Source organism: Pundamilia nyererei, unplaced genomic scaffold, assembly GCF_000239375.1.
Source record: "Pundamilia nyererei isolate P.nyererei 1_Seehausen unplaced genomic scaffold, PunNye1.0 scaffold00176, whole genome shotgun sequence".
Classification (NCBI taxonomy): Eukaryota; Metazoa; Chordata; class Actinopteri; order Cichliformes; family Cichlidae; genus Pundamilia; species Pundamilia nyererei.
The window spans coordinates 1,653-29,471 of NW_005187577.1; the positions used below are offsets into that span (position 1 = coordinate 1,653).

The 27,819-nt window shown below is 42.4% G+C and overlaps 1 protein-coding gene across 1 annotated transcript; it reads right to left on the reverse strand.

Annotated features, from left to right (window-relative positions):
- Nucleotides 1–3,972: 3,972 nt before the first annotated feature.
- Nucleotides 3,973–27,542, reverse strand: rif1 (replication timing regulatory factor 1). The gene is made up of 36 exons (XM_005746249.2): nucleotides 27,339–27,542; nucleotides 26,829–26,877; nucleotides 25,817–25,951; nucleotides 25,652–25,730; nucleotides 25,465–25,561; nucleotides 25,179–25,309; nucleotides 24,924–25,018; nucleotides 23,617–23,806; nucleotides 23,426–23,518; nucleotides 23,111–23,249; nucleotides 22,871–23,022; nucleotides 21,946–22,063; nucleotides 21,689–21,868; nucleotides 21,186–21,296; nucleotides 20,614–20,676; nucleotides 19,885–19,985; nucleotides 18,631–18,717; nucleotides 18,472–18,545; nucleotides 16,941–17,121; nucleotides 14,172–14,279; nucleotides 13,924–14,073; nucleotides 13,571–13,670; nucleotides 13,198–13,487; nucleotides 12,901–13,103; nucleotides 12,633–12,726; nucleotides 12,420–12,551; nucleotides 12,056–12,198; nucleotides 11,879–11,968; nucleotides 11,741–11,795; nucleotides 8,622–11,501; nucleotides 8,405–8,533; nucleotides 8,241–8,327; nucleotides 5,423–5,538; nucleotides 5,162–5,312; nucleotides 4,948–5,071; nucleotides 3,973–4,831 (listed from the first exon to the last, which is right to left on the reverse strand). Exons 3-36 carry the CDS (start codon nucleotides 25,930–25,932, stop codon nucleotides 4,542–4,544), a joined length of 7,149 nt encoding a protein of 2,382 aa, XP_005746306.1. The 5' UTR covers nucleotides 25,933–25,951; nucleotides 26,829–26,877; nucleotides 27,339–27,542; the 3' UTR covers nucleotides 3,973–4,541.
- Nucleotides 27,543–27,819: the final 277 nt, after the last annotated feature.

Consider the following 27,819-nt stretch of genomic DNA (forward strand, 5'->3'; position numbering starts at 1 on the left):
TAAGTCAGTGCCTGAGATGTTGCTTGAGTGAAAATCATTAGCATAGCTCATGCTAATATTACATTTTCACATTTTTCTTTTCAAAGGTAACAAAAACTTAGCGTTCTCGCTACTTACCATGCTGTAATACAGGTATATCCTAGCAATGACAACATTTAACAAATGTATTTTAAAATGCTAGCCCTGCTAATTAGCCTTAGGATTGCTTGAGGTCTTGTTTCCAGCTGACAAAAATCCTTAGAACCTAGAAACGATTATTCTTACCACTGTGCTGTGTTTATGTCATAGCAAGAACCTATAAAGATTATTGACATTTGGGCTATGTCCACACGTACACGGGTATTTTTGGAAATGGAGATTTTCCATTTTCGTTTTAAAAAATAATCCCATCCACACGTAAAGGCAGAAATTAAGGAAAACGCTGCTAGGACCATGCCAAAGCAGCAGGTGGCGATATATTCCTAACCGTGCAGAAATGTTGGCCAATCAGAAGTCTAGAAGCCTCAGTGGGAAAAAGTAAACAAAGCTGGGGCATTGAAGCAGAACCTAGTTGTATTTGTGGAGGGACAGTAACTGTGTGTGTATATGTAAGCATTCAAACACTGCAGAGAGTAGAATTAACAGTAATAGTATTGTAGAAATTAATTTCACCGAAACAATAATGTGGAGCACAGTGTGACGTCAAAAAATGCGCACACCTTTGACACTGCATTTTCTCGGTTTTTCTCGTCCACACCTAAACGCAAAAACTGAGTTTTCAAAAATATCCACCCTGGCCGGAGTTTTTAAAAATCTCCATGTTCAGTGACCAAAAACGCCGTTTATGTGTGGACGAAAGGTGGTAAACGCATAGAAAAATCTGCGTTTTCAAAAATAACCGGGTACGTGTGGATGTAGCCTGTATGATTACAGCAGCTGTGTGTTATGTCGTGGCATGTTTTAAAAATGCCACCTGAAATTTATGCAACCAGTGCAAGGAGGGGGGTTCTTGAGAGTTTTGTACTTCCATCTGTTAACACATACTGTTTATGTATATTTAACACAACAGGCAAGGGATTGTGGTATAATTATAATTAACACAGATTGTGTAGTCTTTAAATAGACGAGCATTTTTAAAAGCACATATTATTTGAACACTTCAGTAACTTATTTTTAGTTTTGCTGCATATAAGTTGAATGCAACTAAATCACATTACCTTAACTTATTTCTAATTCAACACGTAATATAAACACTGTATGCTTATTTTGAAAAATAATAATTAAAACACTCCTTGTAATGCGTTGAAATCACCCCAACTTTTATTTTTTAATTTAAATAAAGCGTTTCAGCCAACATATTGGACACTGTTCTGCTGAACAACACACATATTTCCAATATTGTAGCTGGTGTTACTTAATAATTGATTATTTTATTTGTCACACAATTTAAAACTTTAATAACCTTTCAATAAAACAAAGTCTCAGATTTAATTATTCGGAAACTAAGTTCAAGCTTCCCATAACTTTTTATTGCAAGTTACATTACTAATATAATAAATATAAATGTTTTTATTGTTCATCCACAAGTGTAGTCTCTGGCTCAAACAACACAGAAGCTTGGTATGTTCGTTTGTCAGTCGAGGCATTACTGCTTGAATGCCTGTCATGAATTTAGCTCATCAAAATGCAATTGTCTGAAGAAAGTCTTTAACACTGTCCCAACTTCCCTTAAGTACAGTGGCAGTAGATGTGGGCTGGAGATGCAATGACCTTGAACCTGCAGGTGACCACACCATCTGTGATCGAGAGCTCATCTCTCCTGGTGTCCTGCAAGGAAACAACAACATTCTTTAGAACACCAAGTTATATTTGGTCTACTTATTTCATTTATCTGTGGCCGGGTTGTGGGAGCAGCAGCCTAAGCAGAGAACTCCAGACCTCCTTCTCCACATCCAGCTTATCTAGGGGAACTCCATCATGTCTTGGGTCTGATTCAGGGCCTCCTCTTGGTGGGAGACGGCCAGTACACCTCACCTGGGAAACGCCCAGGAGGAATCCTTGTCAGATGCCAGAACCACTTTAACTGGCTCCTTTCGATGTGGATGAGAGAAAAAAACAAAAAACAAAACATGTTCTGTCTGTATATATAGACTGTATATATAAGACATCAACAGGGCGTTTTTACCTAGAGAACTGATGATCACTGGATTCTTTTTCTCATTTTCAGATCATTGTAAGTACAAATGATTGTGCGTGAAAATTCAAAGATCATCAGTTTGTGAAATAGTCAGAACAGCCCGTCTGTTTATGTTTTTTTTAAACATAATGTGTGTGTGTGTGTGTGTGTTTGCAAAATATATACAATGTGCAGGGGTCCAGGGCTCCAAAGGAAGGAAATTGCACACAACCACACTGCTCTTCTGTTTACACACACTGCTCTTCTGCCACTGACTCCTTCTCACTCCATGGCACTCAGCCGAACTCGGGAATCTGGGACAGGTTACAGGGGCAGGTCCAGGGAATCTATTTACAGAGACAAATAGTTAGAAAAAAGCTAGAGAATCACAAGGAAATAAGATGAGAAATTTGCCGGGGCTACACAAACTCAGGTTGTACAACGATCCAGCATTGAGACGCTCTGAGTCACAAGTAGTTGCTAGGGAAACTAGGTCAATGACCAGCAGTTGGTGATAATCAATCCTGGTGCGTGGGCCAAGGGCAGGAGCCCATAATGAGCTCTGCCCAGACAGACAGGAGGCAGTGAGAGAGAGAGCAAGAGAGGAAACAAAAAAACAACAAACACGTCCAAGAGTGAGCTAGCTGGGGAGAAACAGGGACCCAGAACATTATCATTCCCAACGTGTAAAATACTGGGATTTGTCGCACCCCTAGGGCTCTCATACTGAAGCAAAGGGTACCTTTCCACGTCCTTATTATCTGCTCTGGGTTCTCAATTGACTCCAATATAAACCCACCGGCGGTAATTTTAGCTGCCTCAAGTAGTAGTAGGATTGCGAAATGGACATCATTCAGCCTTGGAAATGGCCATTTTGTTGAGACCAAATTTCCAACTTATTAGTTTACCTGTAACAGGCATTAAAGTTCTATTACAGTGAGTGTATTAAAGTGCATACTAGCTTCAGAGATTGGATTAGAATCTGTGTGAAGTCGTGTAGGGGGCAGATGTGTTTACCTGTAATTTGATTTGTTGTAGAGAAGAACAGAGGGTTGAGGGGAGAGCATTATGAGGAAGACTAGGTCTTTTTTTTTTTATATAACTTCTTTCTAGGGTTCTGGCTACTATGGTGGGTCAGGGTTTATCATCACTGTACTATGACAGGGGCTTCAGGTGCAACAGGCACCAAAGGGACAGGGAAACATTTACAACGTGGATAGAAGTGCTTGGAAATAACTCAAAGCGACGGTGCTGATTGGATGCATTTTGAATTTCCAGCAAAGACCGATATCAAAAACACAACATGAGCACACAGCAGAGATCATTCACTTTAATTCACACATCTGTGTGGCATATTGATAAAATACTTCACGTAGTAACAGATCAGTTTGATCCAAATGGAGAAGCTAAAATGATGCCTGTGCCAAGACTGGAGCTGGAAAATTATGGATTTACGAGTGTTCTTTTCCTCTCCTCCTTTGAATCCATAACTGCAATAATGTATAACAGTAGCATATCAACGGCTATGATCCCATAATAGAAGGAAGTGTGAAATCAGATGGTAAGCAAAACAAGCAGTACTAGTATTTAAAAGTATATTTCAATGCTATGACTTTTGTTTAAAGTCAGCAATCTGCACAGAAAACTTTACTGTGACCAGCAAACAGTGTGGAGACATGTCAAGAAAACTGAGAAATGCACCGAATATCTTTGTACTTTTTCAGAAGGAGATGTAGACCTGTTTAAGGATTTAATGAGCATATTCAAATTATTTTATTTAAGCATTAAAAAAAATAAAAATCACAAAGAATGAAGTGCTGAATGTCTACGTAAAAAAAAAACAAAAAAACAAATCAAAACAAAACAGGATATTTAAGTGAGATGACAAAAGGCAAAGAAACTCTGAAACTACAAAACATCACAACACAGGAATTTATCAGCCTGTAGAATATGCACATGGGAGGAAAGCATATGAACAAGGCATGAAGGCTTCAGCTGCACATGGGGAACATTGAATTACTTTATAAATGTCTCAGTCCTTTAAAACAATGTGTAGAGAAAGTTTAAATGTAAAATGCACAGACTGCAGCTATTAAAAATCATCACTGTGCAACTGTGCTTCCCTTTCAGTGTTTCTTAAATGTATAAACCCAACCTCAAGCATAGCATGAGAGATGATGTGAAATGTGTTGCTCGCATTTATTAAAAAGTTCTTCAAGCAAGAGGGAAACACCACCGCAAGGGATACTAAGTTAAAATCCTAAAATCTTCTTTGTACAATGGGCTCATTAAACCATCCTCAAATATTTGTATCTTTTGTTGCAGTCCTTGAAACCCTTCGGTGTGTGCTTCATAACAGATACAGCCGTCTGACGCTTCAGTCCTTTCAGTGTTTGCCGTCCGTCTGGCAAAGGCGAGTCTGCAGCTCAACCACGACACGTCTCATCATGCCTCCCAACTGATCGTGCATCTCAACAAGCTGCTGTGGTGAGCAGACGCTCAGTTCCTGTGGTGTCATTCTGCAGGACAGTGTCTCGATTTCTGATGACAGACTGTCTCGGGGTAGCTGGCATTCAATTTTCTCATCTCCATCTGGCACCTCTGGTGTCAGATTCCCAGAGGCGTCCTGCTCAGGTCTCTCATCTGCACAGACAGGCTCGTCCACCAGCTCTGTTGCTACAAACACAAAGAGGAATTCTGTTTACATAATTCTAAAGAGATCAAGAGATTATTTGCATGGCATCACTCAGGACATCAACTTGTCACTGATGTAATACACAATTTTTACATACCCAGTGTGTCGCCTGAGGGTTTATCCTCTTCTGCGTTTTGAGGGACACTTGTCTCTTCCAGTTCAGAAGTCATCATCTCTGTTTCATCAAAGCTCTTCAATTCATCCCCGCCCCGTCCTTTTCGCTGGAAAATGACAGTGAGACATCAGGCACATGTGGAAAAGCTGCAGTAATGTTAGTGTTTGTGCTGGGTGGTGTTAGCCTACTGAGGTACCTGTTGTTCATAAATTTTGAGTGCTTTTTTCACATTAGAGATCTTCGGGGAGCGAATTGGCAGAGTCTTGATTTCACTGGGAGTCAGTGCACTCAGGTCACCGATCGTTTTAATGTTTCGGGCACGAACAAGCTGCCCAAAACCTCGAGACCTATGAGGAAGATTGAAGGTTAAATGAGTCTTGGTTACTTTGGTCAGAGATTAACAGAGAATAAATATTTGACCAAAATTTTCCTTTGGTGAACCCCGTGCTGTCCTCACCACATGTTAGAGGAAATCTGAGGCAGCACAGCTTCCACAGGTGTAGAGCAGCCAACCAGGGCAGGGTAGATGCAGTCTCTGGAGACAGGTCGAGGTTCCTGGCCCATTTCAGAAATCTGACAAAAAAGGTTCTATGTACCATTAGGATGAAGTCTGATACCTATGTGAAGCTGGAATAATCAACATGTTAATGCTACTGGGACTGAAATTCTGGACCTATGTCAGCGTTTTTTGGGTCATTCCTTCTATTTCTGGTAAGAAAACAACAACAAAAATTATTCTAAAAACATGAGTGAAGCCTCATGCAAGATTCCAGATTAGGGCTGCCACGATTAGTCGACTAGTCGCAATTACGTTGACGACTAATTTAATAGTCAACGCGTCGTTTGAAGCTTTGTAAGATCCCGAAAGACGCAGGAATAAGCAGTAGGATTTAAGAGTGTAATAGCAGACTGAAACAGAAGATGGCAGCACTGCATGTACAAGCAGGGCCGGCCCGTGGCATAGGCCGTATAGGCAAATGCTAAGGGCGCCGTCCATCAGGGGGCGCCACGCCAGTGCCACAAAAGTTGAAAAAAAAAAAAAAGAAAAAAAGTTGGTACTATTATTTCTAAATACAAAAAAATAATCCCACGTTAATTAAAATGCAAAGTAAAGCTTATTTAATAGAAATATTATTAATAGTCCCTTTTCCACCCCTGTATATATTATAGTTGTAAGCCTAGTTGTTAAAGTGCACATCATTAATGTTAATTAAGCAATATCACATGAGAGGGAATGCTGTTTTTTAATATGAGCACTGCTGTGATTCGGTAAAAGATAATCATAACATAACATTCTCATATGATATTATACTGTTACTTTGCATTCTGCTATTCAGCATTTCACTGTAATGATGACAATAAATTGAATCTAATCTCATTTGCATATCAGTTAACATCATACATATATCTCTTTGGTTTTTCATTTATATTATATCATTTCATTTTATTCCTGGAATCATATGTTTTTATTATTAGACTTTAATACTCAGTGGTGTCACATACTCCTCTCTTCAGATGCACTGTTGAAGTTTCTAAATCCCACCCCTGGGCCATCTACCACATCTACCGCTGCTGCCTCCACTTCAGCAGCACAACCCACCAGTGATGCAGCTTTAGCAGCACAACCCAGCCATGATGCAGCAGCATCAAGCGGTCTTCCTGTTGCCTCCACCTCAGCAGCACAACCCACCAGTTTTGCAGCAGCATCAAGCGGTGTTATTGTATTTCATATATTCATTTTTTTATTTTTTGTATTCATTTATTTATTCATATATTTTTTTATCTTGTTAATTATTCTGATTGTGAATATGCTTTCTTTAAGTAAAAAAAAAAAAAGGTCAAAGACAAAGCTATTCAGTTTCTTGTGAGTACATACACTACACTGCCGATGTAGGGGGGGCGCCACCTAAAATCTTGCCTAGGGCGCCAGATTGGTTAGGGCCGGGCCTGTGTACAAGGATGCCAGCTGCCATTAAACCCCGAAGAAGAAAAAGCTGTGTCCGGTATCATAGCTGTGTCCAAATTCAGGGGCCACATCCTTCAGAGACTGTATTTGTAGGCCAATTACGTTACAGCAACGCGACAAAGGCCATGAAAATTTGAACACTCCTCCAAATGCGTCCTCCTTTTCCCCAGATTTGAAGGATGGGTGGGGTGTATACTTCGTGGCCCAACCTATCCCAGAATTCATAGCGCAGCTCAGCCAGTTCCAGTTTCCAACAATAGCAGCAGCTACGTAGTTTTAATATTACTCTTATTACTCTTTCTGGGTCACAAAATAAACTTAACATATTTTCAGGCAAGAATGTAGCTGTGTAAACTTCAAATATCTTCTCGGTTTATCAAGACATCACGTATTTGCAAAAGTGATCGGACATTTTCTGAGACATCTGTTACCCACCAGCTCAATAGCTAGCTGGGGTTCAAGACTCACTAGAGCCGGCGAGAACACCAAACTCCCAGCACATCGAATTTACTCCAGTGTCCTGTTATATTTTAGATAGCAAGGAGCAGACCGCTGAGTTTATTAAGTTCCACTGAGACAATCTGCAAATTTCATTAAAAGTTTAATAAACTATCATCCGTTTTTATTTTTAGTTAGCACATACCTTAAACACTTAAAGCTGTAAGCTAATGATAGTTATACAAGAGCAGATGCTGCTGGTGCAATAAACTGAACGTTTTACGGCCAATGGATGCATGATCTGATTAATCGACTAATCGCAAAAACAACCGGTGACTAGTCGACTATCAAAATAATCGTTTGTGGCAGCCCTATTCAAGATACACCCCAGTTGCAAAACTAAGGACGGGTACTGAAATCCAGCTGTACTAAATGGGCTTGAGGCTACATTTTTCAATTCAATTTATACAGTGCCAAATCCCAACAGTCGCTTGAAGGTGAAGACCCTACAATAATACATCTGCCGAGTCTGGTTGGGGATGAGGGGAGAGAGATGGGACATTAAGGAGAGATCAGCGTTATCAATAACTATTAAAGACCAGAGGATTAATAATCTCCAATGGCAACAGCACTCCTTTCTGAAATTCTTTAAGAAGAAATCTGATTGGTACATTAAAGTTCTTTCATATTTGTACCTGACCAGCCAGCATGCTACCTGGGCAGCTAACTGGCACCATCTAATCCAAAAGAAAAGCCACATGTATTTTTCAGAAGTCTGAAACTAAGCTTTAGAAGTAAAGAACACACTGGGCTAAAATGTTGTTTGTGTGTGGCAGCTTACTGGTGAGAAATATCACGTTTGTGTGCTTACCAGACATTTCTTGGAGCTCTTGTAACCTGGGCTGTGAAGATTTCTAGGATTCAGTATCACCAAGCCCTTTGTTGGAGTAGTGACATGCTAAAAGAAGCAGAAGACCGTCAGGGCTTGCATGGTTGTAAAATATCGCAATTACAAACACTGATGCTCAAACATACCTTTGGCTGTGGAATATTAGTAACCCTTGACCTTCTAGGTGAGCTGGTTCTGATGGCTGGGCTACGACGATCGATGTCGTCTGCAGTTTCCTGCTGCTGGATTGGATTAGCAAAGGACACACGCCTGGACTACAAGTCGACAACAAAAAAAAGTTACAAATATTTCAAGCCAATGTTCATTTGAAATACATTTTACCAAAATGTGTTCATCACTCACTTTAACAAGAGGTGAAGGAGTGTCCACTTCCAGTGGTCTCTTCTGGCCCTTCTTAAGAATACTGGTAGAGGGTGAAGCAGAAGGAGACCAGGTTCCTCTGGTCTTGCCACTGCTGGGGCTATGTCCAATATCTGGAGCCATTACAGTCTCCAGGTCCTTCTGTTTCACTGGAGAATCAAGAAAATCGCCTTTACTTGTAGGTTCTGATTGCAATGAAGTCTTACAAACATCAGTCAAAGCATCAGTGCTGGCAGTATTCTGTTCATCCTCCTGTGGTGGTGTGGTCTCTTTCTCAGCACTGGCCTCTGAATGCTGAATTGAAGCAGCATGTTGTTGTTCCTCAGAAAGGTCACCAGTAACTTTTAGACTCTCCATTTGCGTGTCCGTGTTCTCCTCAGGAGGTCCTCGGGGACCTAAATTTAAATCCAACATTTGTTTTTCTGTCACCACTTCATCAGCTTTCTCCTCTGGTGACTCCCTGACTTGCACACTGTGCGTTACCTCATTAGGAGGTGCAAGTGTCTGCTCATTACACACTTCGACAGATTCAATAATTTCCAAGTCCCCTGTGTGATTTTGTGTGGTGGAATCATCACCATTTGTTTCAGAGTCTCTTTGCTCTGTCTCACTAGCTGGCACAGTCCTTTGCTTTGAGTCATCAGCTTGAGGTTCTGGACCTAGAACATCATCTACTTCCATTGGCAACTCTTCTTTACTTTGAGCTTCAATTGTATTTGTATGCTGGATCAACTCAGAACTAGGTGAATCTTGGGTTTTTGATTTCTCCAAATCAGTGACATCTTTTGCTTCGGTGATTTGACTATCCAACTCCTGAGAGGCATCAGTGTCAACCTTTTCCATATCTTTCTCAATAGTGTCCTTCGATTCGACTGCAAGAAGTCTCTGAAGTGATGCTCGGGGCCTCCCTCTTTTCTTTTTGGGAATGACTGAGTGTTCTCTGACCTCAGAGGATTCAGATTCTGAGGACTCCATACTTGCCATTAACGCTGGAGAGGACCTTCGTCTGGAATATCTGCCCCTGCCTTGAGAGGACTCTGAACCGGAAAGATCTAATGACTGAGAACTCTCTGGTGTAGAGCTAGGACTTGATTTTAGTTGCTCCTCTAATAACTTGCTCCTTCTAGTCCTTCCTCCAATTCGAGCGTCTGCCTGGCCGAATACAGAATTTGTTATGTGAGAATTAGACCTCATTTGCCTTCCTGATGAAATTGTATCGTCATTTTTGTCTTCAGATTCTGACACTTCAGATGATACCTTACTTCTTCTTGATCTACGTTTAGAGGGGCTATCAGTAGATGAAGGTGTGATCACTTGAGAGTCTTCTCTACTTTCTAGTTCGTTGTCTTCATCCTTGATTAGTTCTTTGCCTAAAATATTTGTCGCGCTTGAGCCAACTTGGGACTTATTAGTTGGAGAAGTAGTGACAACTTGAGAATCCTTTTTGGCGTCTCCAATAGGCTCAGACTCCTGCGACTGGCCTTTAACTTGAGGTGAAGAAATAACCATTTCAGAGTCCTTCGGTTTCTCGCCATTGTTTTCTGACTTTAGAGACTCACCGCCAGTTTGAGGAGAAAGAATGATTGCTTGGGAGTCTGTATCTGACTCCTTGTCTTTTTCAATGTGGTTTACTTGCTCATCTGTGGCAGTTTGACAAGACTCCTTTGTGTCAGGCAAAACGTTTTTTTCCAATTCATCTTCATCACTGAATGCTTTGCTCTGTTGACTAAGCCCACCCTGTGATTGGCTTTCATGATTAGACTGCTTGTCTGATCTTAAATCAGTTTGGCTGGACTCATTGGTGCTTCTCCTTTTACGTCCAGGTTTATCAAGTAACTCCTGTGAACTGGTGTTCAGTTTGATCTTCTTGCGAGCTCTACCCTGAGAATTGGTTTGGCTCGACTCGCCCGAGTCCCTCTGAGCTCTTGAGCGCAATCCTTCTCTACCGGTATCCTCTGCAGCTTGCTTACTTCTTGTGTTTGGTCTGCTCTGCATCAGAGACTTTGGAGAATCACTGATAGGCTCTTCTCCAGAACGTCTCTTTTTGACATGTGAGTATTTGGCTTCCCGTTCCTCAGGGTCCTCTCCAGGGAGCTGAGGTCTGACTCTCTGGCGTCCAGATCGTCTGGGTTCACTGGGAGATGTCTGACTTGGAGATGACTGAGAATCCTCCAGAGCTGATTGAGATTCCTCTTCCTGACTTGAGGGAATTATTTCCTGTGAAATAGAAGGTCTTTTTGTGCTCTCCATTTCAGTCTGTGTATCTGGGATGACATTTTCATCCTCCATTGAGTCACTAGACAGTCTCTCAGTCAGCTTTACGGGCTCAGTTTTTGTTCTACAGTCTTTGGGTCTTCGAGGGGACTCGTCGGCATTGTTAACTGAGCACTGAGAGCTAGATTTTCCTGTCTGAATGGATTGGGAATTCTGAGAGTTTGGACAAGTGACAGGAGATGAGTCCCGAGAGGCTGATGTCTTGCTGGTTTTAGAGGGTTCTTGGCTATTGGATATCTTTAAAAGAGGGCCTGTAAATGAGGACGCAGTGCTGGGGCTGGCGGGTTTTCCCTCAACATACTTCTCCAGAGTAATGAAAGACTGACGACGACTGTTGGGTTTCTGGGGAGTCCCTGAAACCAAATCGGATGAGGGAGAGATGTTAGGGCTTGTGCCTTCTTTAGACTCTTTGTCTACATCTTCACCCCTATCGTCACTCTTTGCATGCTCCTCCATCGAAACATCTGCACACTCTGGGATAGTCTCTTGCTGCTTGCCATTTTCTGTCAACTTCTCTGCATCTGTTGGGCTGGCATAGTCTTGCGTCTCTTTCGTTTGAATTTCAGCATCTTCTTTTTCAGTGTCCATCTGAGGAAGGTAAAAGAAACAAAAATATAAAAGTTATCAACTCTCTCTACAGATGACACCAGAACTAACTGATCAATATATCTATATAGTGTTCATTTGGCAATTGCACAGTTTGGTTTCAATGTTGAGCTGCTTGGTGCCTATAGAAAAGAACAAAACAATGTCTATGTTATCTATGTATGTACTCATTGCTGTTAGCTTATGTAGTCAACTAAAAGTGGAGTTGTGTGTTTTGTTACCTTGTCAGTAGTCTTTTTGTTTACAACATCGACTTGTTCAGTTGGCAATTTGTCCCTGTGGAGGAAAATATAAATAAATTCTCTGTTAATTCTGAATGTGTTTTATTGCAGGGATTTATTGTGATTCTGAGAACTTACAAAGAGTCTTCTTGACTCTGCGTGTACTGTGTGAAGGCCGTGGTATCCAGAGAGGCATCAAGGTTGTTGTACATGGCAGGAATGTCAACTCTTTAACAAAAAGCATTTGCTTTACATAAACAATCATGTGAAATCCAAATGAGCAAATGAAAACAGGCTAAAGAGGGCAAACCTGACCTTTTAGTCCTTTTCACCTCTTTCTGATGCTCTGTCAGAACTCTCTCCTTCGCCTCAGGAGGAATGAACACAAAGTCGATGGATGCCTCTTCTTCCAAGACCTCCCTGCGGGGTAGCTTGGGTGAACCAAAGTCCAGTTTTGTCTGAAGGGAAGCAGATGAAATCAGTTTTGCGATTAAGGGCGACAATAAGGGATTATTAATTATAACATGTCTAATTGATGTTGTGTTTTTAATATGAGTATCTAAACAAATCAATATGGATAAGCTGGCTGGTTAATTGTGTCTTTTTTTTCCTCCCCCCCCAGTGTTTATTTCATCCAACATGTCCCTCAGGAAATTATCAAGTTTGATTCTAAAATTACAGAAACTGGCTTGTTGGTCTTCATTGAGCTCTTCTCCTTCAGCTCAGCAGTCTTTCCCAGCAGCGAGTCCCTCTTCCCGACAGATGAAACCGGCATCCCGCTGAGCTTTGTCTCCAACTGAGAATTCTCACTCTGAACACAGAGACAGAGAGAAAGTGCTGAATAAAGCTGAAATCACAAAAGTGAAAAACAAAGATAACTAGGGCAACTCACTGAATACTGTCCACTGAGCTCATCGGGATAACTGACGACCTCGAAGCCAGGAAGAATGATGGGGGTCTTCTGTTTCACCTGGCTCAGTACTGGCCTGTGTTTATTTTAAAAAATATTAGGATAATATTAGCGACATTAGAGTCTTAAAGCCATAGGAATGCCCCTGCAGGGACTAGGAGCCTCTGTAGGAGTACTTTTTCCACAGTAGTAGTTTTTAAATGCAATAAAAATTGTGAACTCATTAAAAAAAATTAATGAAGACAATCACCTCATCTCATCAGGATACGTGAGGCTGACTGCATTGGCAAAGGTGGAGTTCCAGAACTGGGTGACTGAGGTGCGGAGGTGCTTGTTCTTGTGCGGAAACACCACACAAAGCAGAGGAGAGAGCAAAGCCAGGAGTTCATCATTGTGGGCCAGAGAGGAACGGCTTTGCAAGCAGTTGAAAACCTCACCAAGAAGCTTCTCCAACTGTAGGAAGGGAAGAGAAAAGGACAGACATTAAAACTAAACCCTAAAATGACAAATGCTAAAAACCTACTTGGTCAGCTGATGAGGAGCCCACCTTTCCCAGAAGCTGTGAGGTGAACTTGGATGGCTCACTGGCTGCATTTTTATAAAGGAGAGTGAGGGGATGAATCAGAGAGTTCAGAGCCTCCTGGACAACATTTGCCAGAACGAGGTTTGTGAAGAGAGCAGAAAGGACAGACAGCAGGGCCGAGCCTACTGCCTCAGAGGAAGTCTCAGGGTCCTCCAGATAAACCTCTAAACACTGTACCAGCAGGGACTGGAACATAGACAGGTTGCCCAGGGCTTTATTCCTCTTTCGCATCCAATTCACAGGAGTATGGGGGGCTGGAAGAAATGACAGGGTTAGAAACTAAGTGCATGTGTGTAATTTGTATAAAAGATGAAGTAAAGCTCGTTTCAGTTCTTACACTTAAGCTTCTGCTGAAACTGAGGCGTGTACGGAGAGAAGTCCACACACTCGACCATGACATGGAGGATACTGGCAACAGCATTACACGTCGAAGGAACCTGAAGGATCAGAGTCAGATTAGAGTTCTTCTAAAGGCTACAAGCAATATTCTCACCTCTGTGGAATTTTTTAAAATCATGACAGATTGATGAATCAGCTTATTTTCCAAATATTCACATCTCTGAAAATGTTTATTTTTTGTCCATATTTGTTATGGAACATGAAATAAAGTCATGTTTATTAGGTTTGAGCTTGTTATACTCGGCTGGAAAGCTTCTATGTAAAGCTGTTTATACGTCACCATGTACTCACCCTTAGAGCTTCTCTGTCTATTGCAGCATCCATCTTTGCACAGAGCTCCTCGCAGCAGATGTTCTCCTCAGCTGTGACCACCAATGCAGAGCAGCAAGCAAATACTTTGTAGAGCTTGGACCATGAAGAAAGCATAGACTTCTGAGAAAGCTGAAGAAATTAAAGGAATGAGAATGAGGTCATTGAAGCGGACTGAATGGAAAGCATGACTTTGTTATTTCTTTATGGTTGTTCCATTTGCACCAGACCTGTGGCAGTGGTGTGCCGTGTAAGAGATGTGTAATGGGGAGCATCAGGGCAGAGTGCATAGCACTGAAGTTGTGCTCCAGAGCGTCACCTTGGTTCACTTCATTAGTCTGTCAAAATAAAAGAGTCAAAGGAAGTTAAACGCTGGTGCTACATTTGTTAAGACTTTAACAGAACGTTAAGGTACAAAAAAACCTTTACACTGCGTTCCAAATTTTTATGCAAATGATGTTTTTCTCTGATTTTTTTTTTTCTCTGAATAGTCGATTCAAATGACAGTCAGCATAATTTTAGAGTCATCAACCATTAGAGTACAACTCAAATGTTACTCAACAAAACTGCCAATGAAAAAGCGTTTTTCAAAAATAATAAACTCAAAATGCACTGTTCCAAATTATTACGCACAGAGTTCCAAAACATTTTATAGATAGTAGAGAATTGAAAATGGTCATTTGTTGAATTTGCAGCATTAGATCAATTTTACTGAAATCAAAAACATTTTAACAGGTCAAAGCTACATATTAACATGGGACCCCTTATTTGATAGCAGTTTTACAATTCTTGCATCCATGGAACTTGTGAGATTTTGCAAAGTTTCTTCTTGAATGTCTTTGCAGGATGTCAGAATAGCCTCCCAGAGGTGCTGTTTGGATGTGAACTGCCTCCCACCCTCTTATTTTTTGGTTTGAGGATGCTCCAAAGGTTCTCAATAGGATTGAGGTCAGGGAGGAATGGGGACCACACCATGAGTTTCTCTCCTTTTATGCCGATAGCAGCCAATGATGCAGAGGTGTTCGCTGTAGCATAAGATGGTGCATTGTCTTGCATGAAGATGGTTTTGTTGCAGAAGGCACAGTTCTTCTCTTTCTACCATGGAAGAAAGTGGTCAGTCAGAAGCTCCACATACTTTGCAGAGGTCATTTTCACACCTTCAGGGACCCAAAAGAGGCCAACGAGCTCTCTCCCCGTGATTCCGGCTCAAAACATGACTCCACCACGTCCTTGCTGACGTTGCAGCCCTGTTGAGACATGGTGGCTGTCCACCAACCATCCACCACTGCATCCATCTGGACCATCCAGGGTTGCATTGCACTCATCAGTGAACAGGACTGTTTGAAAATTAGTCTTCATTTAGTTCTGGGCCCACTGCAGCCGTTTCTGCTTGTGAGCATTGGTTAGGGGTGGCCAAATATAAGGTTTATGCACAACTGCAAGTCTCTGGAGGATCCTACACCTTGATGTTCGCAGGGCTCCAGAGGCACCAGCAGCTTCAAATATGCGTTTGCTGCTTTGTTAGCAGCTGCTCTCTTAGTCTGATGCATTTGTCTGGCAGAAACAGTCCTCATTGTGCCTTTATCTGCACGAACCCATGTGTGCTCTGACTCAGCCACAAATTTCTTACATTATGGTGATCACGCTTAAGTTTTCGTGAAATATCTAAGGTTTTCATTGTTAAGTCTAATTGTTGAATGTTGCCATTGTGTTTCTTAAATTTGTACAGTCTTAGTTCAAGCAGTACGATCAAAGCCATTCCTTTGATCCTGACCACCTCTCCAACCACTCTGTGCTGGGGGAGGTTTATTGTAGATACATCCTATCTGAAAGATCTGTTTCTTTTGATGTAAGCTTCCTGCGTTTAAGACCCTTTGGTCAGCAGGAGGTCTCACACACACACACACACACACACACACCTTTGTCTTAGAACCAAGGGGGCGTGGCTTTGTTCTGACGTGTCATTTTCGTGGTGGACACAGGCCTCCCTTGCGCAAATGTTTGATCGATCGACTGTCTTGTTTTCTTCATGATGAATAAATCTCTAGAATTAGCGGGGCTTGTGGAAACACAGACCCAACATTCATTACGTGTCCAAGGCATTCAACTATTTCACGCTTTTCAGCAGCAGAGAGATCATTTTTCCTTCCTATATTGCTTGAAAATGGTGGTCTGCTTAATGTGGAACATCCTTCTTCAGTAGTTTTTCCTTTAATTGGGCTCACCAGGCAAACTAATGATCACAGGAGTCCAAGATTGAGTTTAGTCATCCAAAGAGCCCTGAGACACAATTTCATCCATGGGTTTAATTGAAAAACAACTTATTTAATCTTTATGACACTTAAACACAATTTGCATAATAATTTGGAACGCGGTGTATATTCTAAACTTATTTGGTCTTAAACTTGCATTTTTCTACATCCATATATTAATAAGTGGGCCACCAAGCAAGGCTTTGTTCTTCATACTCAGGGTTTCCACCATTGCAGTGCAAACCCTAAAGTTGCTTCCAGCTTTGGAGAATTATGTTGCGTTTTTCTGTCTGTGTCTTTGGACTGTGGGAGGAAGCTGGAAGAAACCACACAGACACAGGTAGAAAAACTAACACTGTCATGATATTATGAAAGGATACTAAATAACCTTGACCCTATCAAAAGTAATCATTTTTAAACATGCTTTTGGCAGTTGTATCAGTGTCAGAGTTTATCCTTGGCCCCATCTAGGTTATTCCCTACATTTATCTAAACAGTGCTGGCTCCAGTCCTCAAAAAAAAGTAACATGCGGTGCCCGTGTTCCACTTTATAAAGCAGGCTAATGTGTTGCTTAGAACCCCTCTGCCGATCAAACAAGCCTCTAAACTCTGCACTAAAACTTCAACATTCAGACAGGTAAAAATATTGTCTTCTCAAAGTTGACTTGTTCCAGACAATGTGAAACAAAGATTTTTTAAATGTCCCTATTAAACAACAGCAGTGATTGTCAATAATCCCGCTCCTACTTGTGTGACGATGTCAGTGAGGGAGCTGACGACCACGCTCCACATTCTCAGCAGCTGCTCCTTGTTCTGCAGAGACGTGGCACTGCGGCTGATGGCACCCAACAGCGATTCTGCAAATGCTAGAGGGGAGGTTGGACCTGACAGTCCACAGTTGACCAGCGTTTGAAGGCAGTGATAAAACCTGCAGACAGATTCAGGAGGCAATGCATTAAGCAAAGTAGATGAGAGTGTGTGCATACATAGATATCTAATATATAAGCAACTGGATATCGGGGTGGGGTCTGTATCCAGTAAGGGTCCCTAGGCAAAATCCAGGCTATCAACACCTACGCCCTGCCCTGTGATCCCCTGCTTGGATAATAACCTGGCCAAAGGAGGAAATCGAACCCACTGACATCAAGACAAGGAAGCTCTTTACCATGCAAGGAGGGTTTCACCCCCAAGTCCAGCACCCTGAGGCTGTATGCTTAGCAGAAGGAAGGAGGCCAGGGACTAGTGAGTGCCAGTACCACGGTCCAGGATGAGACGATGAACAGCCACGAATACATCAGGAAGATGGCCACAACCAGCTGCACGTTCAGTGAATAACTCAGGCAGCATAAACTGAAGAAAGAGGAGGAACCATCATGGAAGGACAAGCGCCTGCACGGTAAGTACCACCGGCAGATAGAGGAAGTGGCTGACAGGCTGAAAAATTTTTGTGCACTTCATTTGAATTTAGGTGGTTATAATTACTTGTACTGATGCCTCCACAGGAGGACACAGCAGGAAAGGAGCATCCAATGGGACATTGTGGAGGGTGCTTCAGGAGTATGGGGTGTCTGGCCCATTATGGTCATTAGATCCCTGTTCAACCATAGCGAGAGCTTGTGTTGTATTGCCACCAGTAAGTCGGACTTGTTTGTAGTGACTGTTGCGCCTCCCGAGGCTGAGACCAGAAAAGGGTGACGTGCCTACTCCGAGTCAGGGATTAGTAACTACCCCAGGTGGAGCGGTTTTAAGTATACCAGTGAGGTGAGAATGGAGCGTGAGATTGACGGACGGACTGGAGCAGTGATGCGGATGCCGCCCCAGTCAATTTAGAAGTCTAATACGTTCCTACCCTCACCTGTGGTCCCGAGTTCTGAGTGGTGAGCAAAAGAATGGAGGTCTCAGATTCAAGAGGAGGAAATTTTTTTAATTTTTTTTTCCTTCCATCGAATGTTGGCTGGGACTCAAGACTTAAAGTAGAGCCTCTTCTCCTCAACACTGAAAGGAGCCAGGTGAGCCGTTTCAGCTCTCGTGGTAGATAGAAGGCACTTAATCATAGAAAGTGCTTGTATGTATGGTCCTCAGGAAGAGTAGAAAAGTGCTATGCAAGAACCAGTTCATTTACCATTTGTAGCAGGTCTTGACTAAGTGACCAACTATCTTGTCCCCCCCCCAGTTTATACAGTTTTCAGTAAAATTACTGGAAGTAATGCACAAGATGTTACCAGTATCTTTTATTGTGTTCCTGTGGAATGAGAATCAAACTAAGTAGTAGACCCACCTCTCATCCTCAACGTAGGCTGGAAGCATGCTGCTGTCGTAGAGGAGGAGGATGAGGAAGAGAGCAGGTGTTCCCTGAGGAGTTAAACAACATTTAAGCAACATTCTGTGTAAGCACTTCCATGGAGCTATGCTAATCGTTGAACCATGAAGCACTCACATTTAGCACGTCCATCTTGCCCACTTGATAAGATGCAGAACTGAGAACTCTCTGAGGAATTCCTTTCACTGTGGCTTCAAACAGAACCTAAGGTTAAGAAGAAAAACAAAAACAGTCAGTGCAGTAACAACTTCTGAGCACTGAATCAGACCCAACACCTCAAGAAGCAGCCCAGTGCCTGGCGGGACTGTCTATCGAAGACATCTACCTGTTTGGAACCATGATAACAGGGTTCTTGCTGATTGGAGCTGGCTTGGCCCTGGCTTATCGAAGATTAAAGAAAACGGAATCACCTGTTCAAAACCCCACAAGGCTGCCCGCTGTGATTGAAACGATGGGACAAGTCGTGAGTTCTCAAAATGGGCTCATCAAACGCAGCACGGATAAGATCTTGGAGATGCTTGAGGCTACCGTGAACACTCAGAATAAGACCGCTGAGCGAAAATTGGATAACATCTTGGAGAAGCCAGCTGTGGTCTCAAGGCTGTAGCCGAACAAAAACACCCTGATAACAGACTGTGCAGACTGTTTCTTCCTATCCTATCTTTACTTAGCCTGGCAGGGCGAAGGACACCGTCTCAGCTGAACTCTGGACACACACACACACACACACTCATCCCCCCTCCCTTTCCAAACGCCTTCGATGCTTGTCCCCTCCCGGGGCAGATGTCCAGCGCAGACATGCTGCAGGACCGGATGCGCTGTCTACACCGGCTCTCTCTCACCCTTACCCGCCCCTGTTGCTTGTCTTGTGTTTCTGTGGTGTATTGATAGTCATGTGCTTTTTGTGCTGGGGCGTTTTTTTTCTGTTCTCAAACTGTTCTCCCATTAGGAGCTCAGTCTGAGTAGAGTTTTTTTTTCTCCTCCTCTCACCTCATGTTATGTATTTTCATTGTTTTTTCCTATCAGCCTACCTTTCTGACATGACTTCCCAATGTGATGTTTGTGTAAAGTTTGGTCAGAAGATTCCTTTGTAAGTGCGCATGCGCCATTAGCGTGCTGCCTGCTGTAACCTATAATGTACTTCGGGATTAATAAAGTATTCTGATTCATTAAAACAGGTAAAACGCTAACAATATCAGAAACAACTCAAGGAATGATACAATCTGACATAAAAACCTATCCTTTAGTGCTGCTTCTCAAATCATTTCTATAAGTGACAGTCTGTAAAGCTCTGCGTTTCTTATGAACAGACTAATTCTAGTTAAATTTTCAGTAAGTGAGTCAGTCTTAAAGCTTTCTGCATAACCTTACCAGGACTCTGTCTGCAGGCAGAGATTCTGAGGCGATGATACTCTGCAGAGCTTGAAGCATCAGTGTCAATACTTCGCTTCCCTGTCGCTCCTTCTTATTGCCTAACGACAGAGCACAAGTATTATTCAGCAGCGAGTCCAACATCAATATTGTCGTCTTTTCAGGCTCTGCTTGAGATGAGAGGAGAGTCATCATTGGGGACAGATCCCCTCAGAATTGTAGTCTTGTCACAGCAGTCCAGACTGAAGACCTGAACGCTCCAACTTAAACTGATGATGAGATGTGACAGGGTCAGGCAGAAGAGGACAGTGAGGTCTCGCTCGTCCTCCCATGGAACAAAGCTCAGACCCAATCTGAGTGCTCTATGTGGCGCTTTGAGGTCAGACCCATGACTTTAAGAGCCCACCCTGCTGAGCAGCAGCCACAACACAACTAGAAATTTAACCCATGATTAGTTATTTAACTGCTGACATTTCTGTTTCTCTGCAGATAATCACTGCAACAGTTTTGCCAGCAAAGATGAATGATTACTAAAGTTTGTGTGCATAAAGGCTCCCGCAGCTTTCGCCATGCTTTGTAACTTCTTTATCAAAAATCTAACTTACATTTGTAAACGAGAGAAATAAATACATGCAAACGAATTAAACATTTTAGATTATCCCACCATAAACATTACACACAAACCAGTCAGCTCCACTGTCAAATCAATCAGGTACCTTCACTACTTACCAGACTCTATGGTCAGGGAAACAAACCGGACAAGACTTGTCCATATGAGGGTCAGAAGAGATTCTGCAGGAGAAAAGAGCTTATAAGCTTATGTTTATATGGACTTAGGAGAGCAGGTTTCAGGTTTAAGTAATCAGTCACCCTATTTTCCAACAAATCCTTCAACAGTCTGTGACAAAGAACTTTTAGACCTCTTATCACAGACCTACATGATTAACAGTCTGTCGCCCTAACACTACTTCCTTTCTCCAACTCCTCATCTTAAAAAGATTTCCTCATTAACATCAAGATTCCCAGTGACAACATTAAGGGGAAAAAAAGGAAGGGAAAAAAAAAAAAGCCCTCCGACTCATTTACAAGTGGCGAGGCTCAATTTTTACAGCCAAAATGATGCATCACTTCCGCATCACGCCTGAAAGCAGCAATGGCTTTGTTTGGACCAGTGTGAATAAGCACTGGTGACAAAATGCCATTTTTCTTCTAATGCATTCAAATATATTTAGTTTTGAAAATTCATCTCCAAATCAAAGTCGAGCTGAATGTCAGTCGGTGGATGTTTCTGTGAGGTTTACCTGGAGCATCTTTTCCGATGTTGATGAAGCCATCTCTGGTATTCGAGATGAGCACAGCAGCATGTTTAGTAAAGGAGGAAGCACCAGAGAGGAGCGGGTGGTTCAGGGGCTCTACAAAGAAAAACAATAAAAGGTATAGAGGAGACACACTAAACTCAAGTACTTCTTTAAACACCAAACTGGATGAGATCTTCTTGTCTGTGTTCCTGTGAATGATTTTTTTAAATTTGCGCTTGGAGACAAATTTGCAGAAACATGAGCATTTCTGGGACATTTCCGCATCTACAGTAAAACACTTTCTCTTCCCTGTGGTCCCATTGCCAGAAAAAAAGACCAAAATGGAACTGGACAGAGCAATGGAGAAAATGAAACAGAAAAAGTATTTGAAATTTAAAAGGCGTATTCTTTAGAAACAGTGGGTTTATCTCTGCACCTCCTTGTGTGGAGCCTGAAGGAACAACTATAAAGCAGGCTAATGCAGAAAACATGTGACTCTGACCCACCGAGACCCAGGATGAGTTTGTGTTTTGCTGCAGTCGCAACAACCTCTGGACCTCGAAAATAGTGCAGCAGCATCTCTAGTCCGAGCAGCTGAATCGACGGTATCGAGGAGGCGAGCTGGATGCTGGAGTTCAGGCTCATCCGAGATGTGTTGGCTGGGCTGTTGAAGCCTGGAGCACTTGCTGCAGACCGAAACAAACACTACATCAGTGTCTGTGTAAGCTGGATTAGTGCATTACATGTGGAGGAGTAACCGTACCAGTCTTGGGTGTACCAGGAGCAGCAGCGCTATTTTGAGCGATAGTTCTGGAAGGAGTGCCTGGTATAGAAGAAGAAGAGTCAGAGCCGATTGTGCACTGGAGCAGAGGTACAGAAACCTGAAAGACACAGAAACACTTCACTCACACCAGAGTTTCACACTTCATCACACGTTAGGAAAAACTGACAAGCTAGTAAACTCTGTGTAGATGGAAATAAAGTTGTGTCTGCATGAATTAAGAAGTAAGAAGAATGCAGTACTGTTACATAAAATTATTAAAAAGGACCTCCGTGACTGTTCACTGTTGAAGTAAACTCTGTTACCAAGATGTCTAAATATTGACTCATGTAACCCAAAGAGTTGATTACACTATTATACAGCTATGATGCATATGAAGCATTAAAGTAGGACTAGTATCTACTGCTGAAAGAGGGCTAAGTTCCCAACTGTGGTACTACTGAAGGTTAGCTCATCTTAGACTGGTCAAAGTTAAACTGATAAAAGAATGTGGAATAAGGTGCATTTAAATAAATAAATAAGCACAGTGCAGGATGTCTGACTGTTTACTGTAATTGTCCCACACTTAAACACTTTTAAATCACTTATAACAGATCTCTAGTTATTACCGCAGTGTCAATTAGCTTAAGTCTGCAGTACCTTTAAAACATGACTAATTACTGAGAAAAACTACCCTATAGCTTCACCAGTGACTGCAATCACACACTAAAATCGCACAAAGTCAGAGAATTAGGGATAATGTATGACCAAGTTTACTGTGAACAGAGCAAATCAGTGTGACAAGTGTGTGGCGCTGCAGCCAGTCCACTCTGCCACAGAAGCAGAACTGCAAGGAAGAAAATTAATTCTATAAAATTATCTTTGTTTTGTTTTTTGTTTTTTAGAAAAAACAAACCGGGAATCTAACCTGATCAAAGTTGGGTGACAGGTTGGGCCCCAGTTGGATCACCAGGTACCACCACACCTCCACCTTGGTGAGCAGCAGGGCTTCTGTTCTGACATTGATGGATGTGAGCGGCTGCATCAGGAGCTTCATACGTTTGGCACTGCACAAGATGTCTTCGGGAGCACCAAGGGTATAGGTTTAAGATTTCAGTTTGACCACTGAACTTCCTATTAAAGACAGGATGAGTGTAATGGGGCTCACCTGGATTCAGAGCAAAGTTATCAATGAGGCTCTTCCAGGCAAGAAAGGCGATCTTCTTAATGGTAGGAGACGAGCTGCGGAAACCAAGCTCCTCCAGGTGCAGGAGAGAGTTGATGAAGGGACCTCCTCTGTGCAGCAGCTGTGCAGGAGACACAGTTAACCTGGCTGATCAGGCCATTCTTATCATTCAAAAAGAACAAGGAATTCCAAAGTTTTAAGCAAACCCAACAGGCCTTTCTCAGAATTTCTGGACGCAATGACTACTAAGTTACACTCATTTATTTAAATATCGGAGACCAAATATACAGACTTTACCTTCCCAAGCAGTTTCACAAACAAAGGCCACAGCTTCAGGACATTGGTTTCGTTCTTGGACATGAAAAGTTTCTGCAGTTCTGGTATCAGTTTCTATGAAGACACAAAGACAGTTGAGCAGAGATTATTACAATTCCCTTTTCACAAGCAACACCAAGCATCAAACTCCATAGAGACGTTAGACTACTCACCGTGGACATCATTGTTTCAATAACAGCAGACACCTCATTCTGCTTTTCCAGTAGAAGGGGCATGCCCATCTCCATGGCTGCAGCGGCCCGCAGACGCACCTTTGATGCAGAGTGGACCACCAGAGGGATTACCAGCTTTGCCCACTGTACTGCTCCTTCGCCCATCTGGGTGGGCACCTGCTCCAGCATCCTATAAACACCAAGGACAGAGAGCCCCATCTCATTTTCCAATATAAATATTTTAGCTATCCATGTGCAGTACTTATGACACAAAAGAGGCCACACTTTCAAACAAGACAAGCTGACCAATAAAATCTGGAATGACACAATCTAGAATTTTAGCTCTGAAATGAAAGCTGCACCAATGGAGAGTACCACCACTGCTGTAACATCGGACTTGGGGGAACATTCATTATCCAAAATGTGTAATTTCTCTCCCTGCTGGAGTTGGCTGAAGGTTTGTGAAGCACTTCAGCGAGAGCCGATCAGCTGCAGTCAGAGCTCTGGTCCACACAGAGTCCCACTGTGAAGCTTCTTTGTGTGGTCAATGCCATATTAGCGTTTTGAAACTGGATGTGAAGAGTGAGGGGTAGCTCTGACTAAGTAAGTGAGGAACACTGCTCATATGGCAGTAACAACCTTAGCTATACTCCTCTTTTTCTGGCCTTCTGGCCATAATGAAGACCACAAGTTCCAAAATTGCCTTCATGTTGTAATCAATAATCAGAATGAGCTTTATTGACTAAGTATGTGTATTCATATAAGGAATTCAAACTAGCAACTGAATCCATAAAGTGTTCATAATGATTGTTTTGCCACACTTCTACACAGCTGGACTTTTTTCCCTCTGCTGGCCATTAGAAAGAATGTTTCTTGGTCTATGCCAAAGGCCCCTGACATGCCTTCCACAGCAGGGGAACAAAATGCACAAGTTACCTGCCCAACATCTGTTCACAAACAGACGCTCAGTATTCTAACTCATATTACACTAAGCAATAGCACTAAAAGCAGATGTGTTTTCTTCCACCAGAGGCTAACATGAAAGAGGTGTGACAACTAACATTGGCAACTTCTATTTATCCAGACTAAAAAGCAATGCTGGGGGTTTCAAATAAAATATGTAATGCATTTCTCATCATCATGTAAAATTACTTATTGTAGAAAGCTGCAGGGAGTGTTAATATTCCATTTTGTGTGACATTTCCCTCGACCCAAAGTGAGAAAGTCCCACAGAGCATGATTAAAGGAAAACAGGGCAGAATAAAATACTCTGGTTATCCAGAAGTCTGGCTTTGAATAAATCTTACCTGATTATGACATTCAAGGCTTCATGCTCCATTACCACAGAGTGGATGTCTTCCCTTTTCCACACGCTCTCCAGTGTTCCCAGTATGGACGGCACCTGAGTGTAGAAGAAGCAACACGGATCAATACAGCAGCTTTGGAAACGCCTCTGCTCCTGAAATCACTGCTACGTTTTCAGCAGTGTTGACCTGACAACATTTTCAGTACACCATGATGCTTTCTGAAATTGCAGCACATAAGGTTCAGGTGCTGCTCACTTTTTTAGCAACTTCTTCTGCAGGAAAGCTCTGTTTGGAAATCACCCACAATGCCCTGGTGCAAGTGTTCTTATCAGTCGCCTTCGACACCAGCAAGCAAAGTGCTGACAGTATTTCCGCTGCAAAGACTTCTGCAAAAAACAAACAAAAATAACAGTTCCATCTGGCCAAGTCAGATCTGCAGTGATGATGTCAAGGTTCAAAGCATTTACTGTCATATGTACAAGAAGGAAAAACATTTCTCGGTGCAAGACACAAATGCTGTCTGATGTACACATGAAGTTACCTGATACTCCAGAGACAACATGAGAATGGTATACGCAAAACCCCAAGGCTTGTAAGGCAGCTTGGCTCAGCTCAGCATTTGGACTAGTTATGTGAGCCTGGAAGTGGCATAAGAAAATAAGGCTTAAAATTTAAATATAAGCATGGAAAATGTAAGTTTCCGACAATTTTGTGCACAGAAGACTCACCAAGATGGCTTTACCCAAACGAGAAAAGTGCTTTTCAACTGCAGGGAGGAACTGGCGCCCCTCCTCTCCACTGAGCCGACTGTACAGCAACAATAGAATATTCTGTCACTTGTGGTCTAGTCCTAACTTACGTCAAAGTCTGACATACCGGGGCTCGTAACTTACTTGGCGATGGTGAGGTAGGCATCTGTCTGCTCTGACTGTCCAGCAGTGCTGTCCTCCAGAGACTCGAGGAGAGGGAGGAAGCTGGAGTTGCTCAGAGGCCCTGCCGTCGCCATCATTATTACTCACCTTCTCGCCCTTAAAGAGGAGGAGCAGAAAAGGAGGAGAAACATGAGGAAAATGGATAAAAATAAACTTTTATAGAACTGCCCTGTAATAGACTGTCCAGAGTTTATGCACCCTAGATCAGAATCTTCTTGAAAAGTGCAGCCTAGTGGCAGCTCAAGTCAGAATTCAACGGAAAAAGAAGAAATCAGACTCAGTTGTAATAAAATCCCAAAAGTGCAGTTAATTTAAACCAAACGTCTGTTGTTCTGTTTGACTCTGGAGTTTATCAAATTCACTGTCTTTAAACCACAGCAACATCCAGTCCACTGTGTCTCTCTTCAACCACGTTTCTCATTTACCACCTGAGGGTACGTACACACTGCGTTTGCCCTCCAGCTATATGGAGATTAGTTTTTAGCTTTTGTTTTTTAATTTTTAAAACTACACACAAATACATAAAATAAACATTTCTGTTCAGAACGCACATTTAATTCCTGTTTCTTTACTAACACATCTGTAAACACATCTCTCATTCATTCAGATATTGGGTTTGGATGTGTTAATAAATATTATACAAAGTTAAATTTGTAACTGGCACAGTTGTGACACAGCACTGGCAGACGCCATATCTGGAGATATTTGTCAATACCATATATTTGCATCACTGATATTCTGACATATTTTTTTAATCCCAATTATCTAATTTTCCATCGTTAGTACTAGTGATGATTTCCACTTGAATTTAGTTTGTGTGTGTCTATATGTGTGCTGGGGGGTTGAAGGGGGGGCAATTTCCTTGTCTGACTATTTCACACTGCATAAGCTAGCTGTTTATAACAGCGGGCTTCTACCCCAGAACTGTCACATTGCAAAATAATCACACAAGTAAAAAGATGCATTTACGTACCTCAGTGAGAAGTAGGTGAAGCTGCGATCACCCGCCACTGTAGATACAGCTGTAACACAGTGAAGAATGGGCTTCAAATACAGGCTTGCGACACATGTTCGTTTTAGCTGGCGATGTAAACGCCTCCCAAATCAGTCTGTCAGTGTCTCGCTACTAATGCCATTGCTGGATTCTACACAAATAGAGCAACTATTTTGAACTGACACATCAAAACCTCTGGACGCATTTTCTGAATCGTGACTGAACAATTAGCAGCCTGCTAACTAGCTTTAACAAATTAGCAGCACTAGCAGGCTAAACGTCGAGTCTCCGGCTAGCAAAGTTGCCTTCGCGCCGGCGCACACACAGGCAGACGACGCTGCGGCTAAAACGTCCCTGCTCATCTGCCCTTATTTAGCCTGACTAACAAGAACACAAACCTGCATGGCTAACCAAACGACTGTTTACACTTGCTTGTTTGTTTCAGCCAACACACACAGCACGTCCCCGCTGCTGACACTCACTGCTCACCTAGGTCGGAGTTATGAGAAGGGACACATACACAGCGCCGACGGCAGCAAATAAGCTTCACTTCAGCGGCCACCACGCTTCACTGTCTGGATTGTTTTCTGTGAAGTGCAGCTTTTAATGGCTCCTATTTTAGCCTCCTTTTCTGTGTCTTGTGCCGTTACCCCGCGAAATTTGCTGGCGCCAAACCACCACGCCGACGTACAAAATTACCTTTGACCCCGCTACGTCACACTCGGCCTGCCCCTTTGAACTTATAAGGAGAGCCCCAGAGCTGACAGCGTCAGCTTAAAAGGCCCTGAGAGACAACAGAGCGTACAGTTATTATTGTGAATAGCTGTTTACAGTTGTGCCTCGTTTTAAAAGTGGTAGAGAGTGTTCCCAGGGGGAAGAGTGCTGAATGAAGCTACACACATGTAGATGGAGGGAACAGAGGTGATGGGGAGGTGTTGGTATGGTGTTAAGGAGAGATGTGCAGATACTA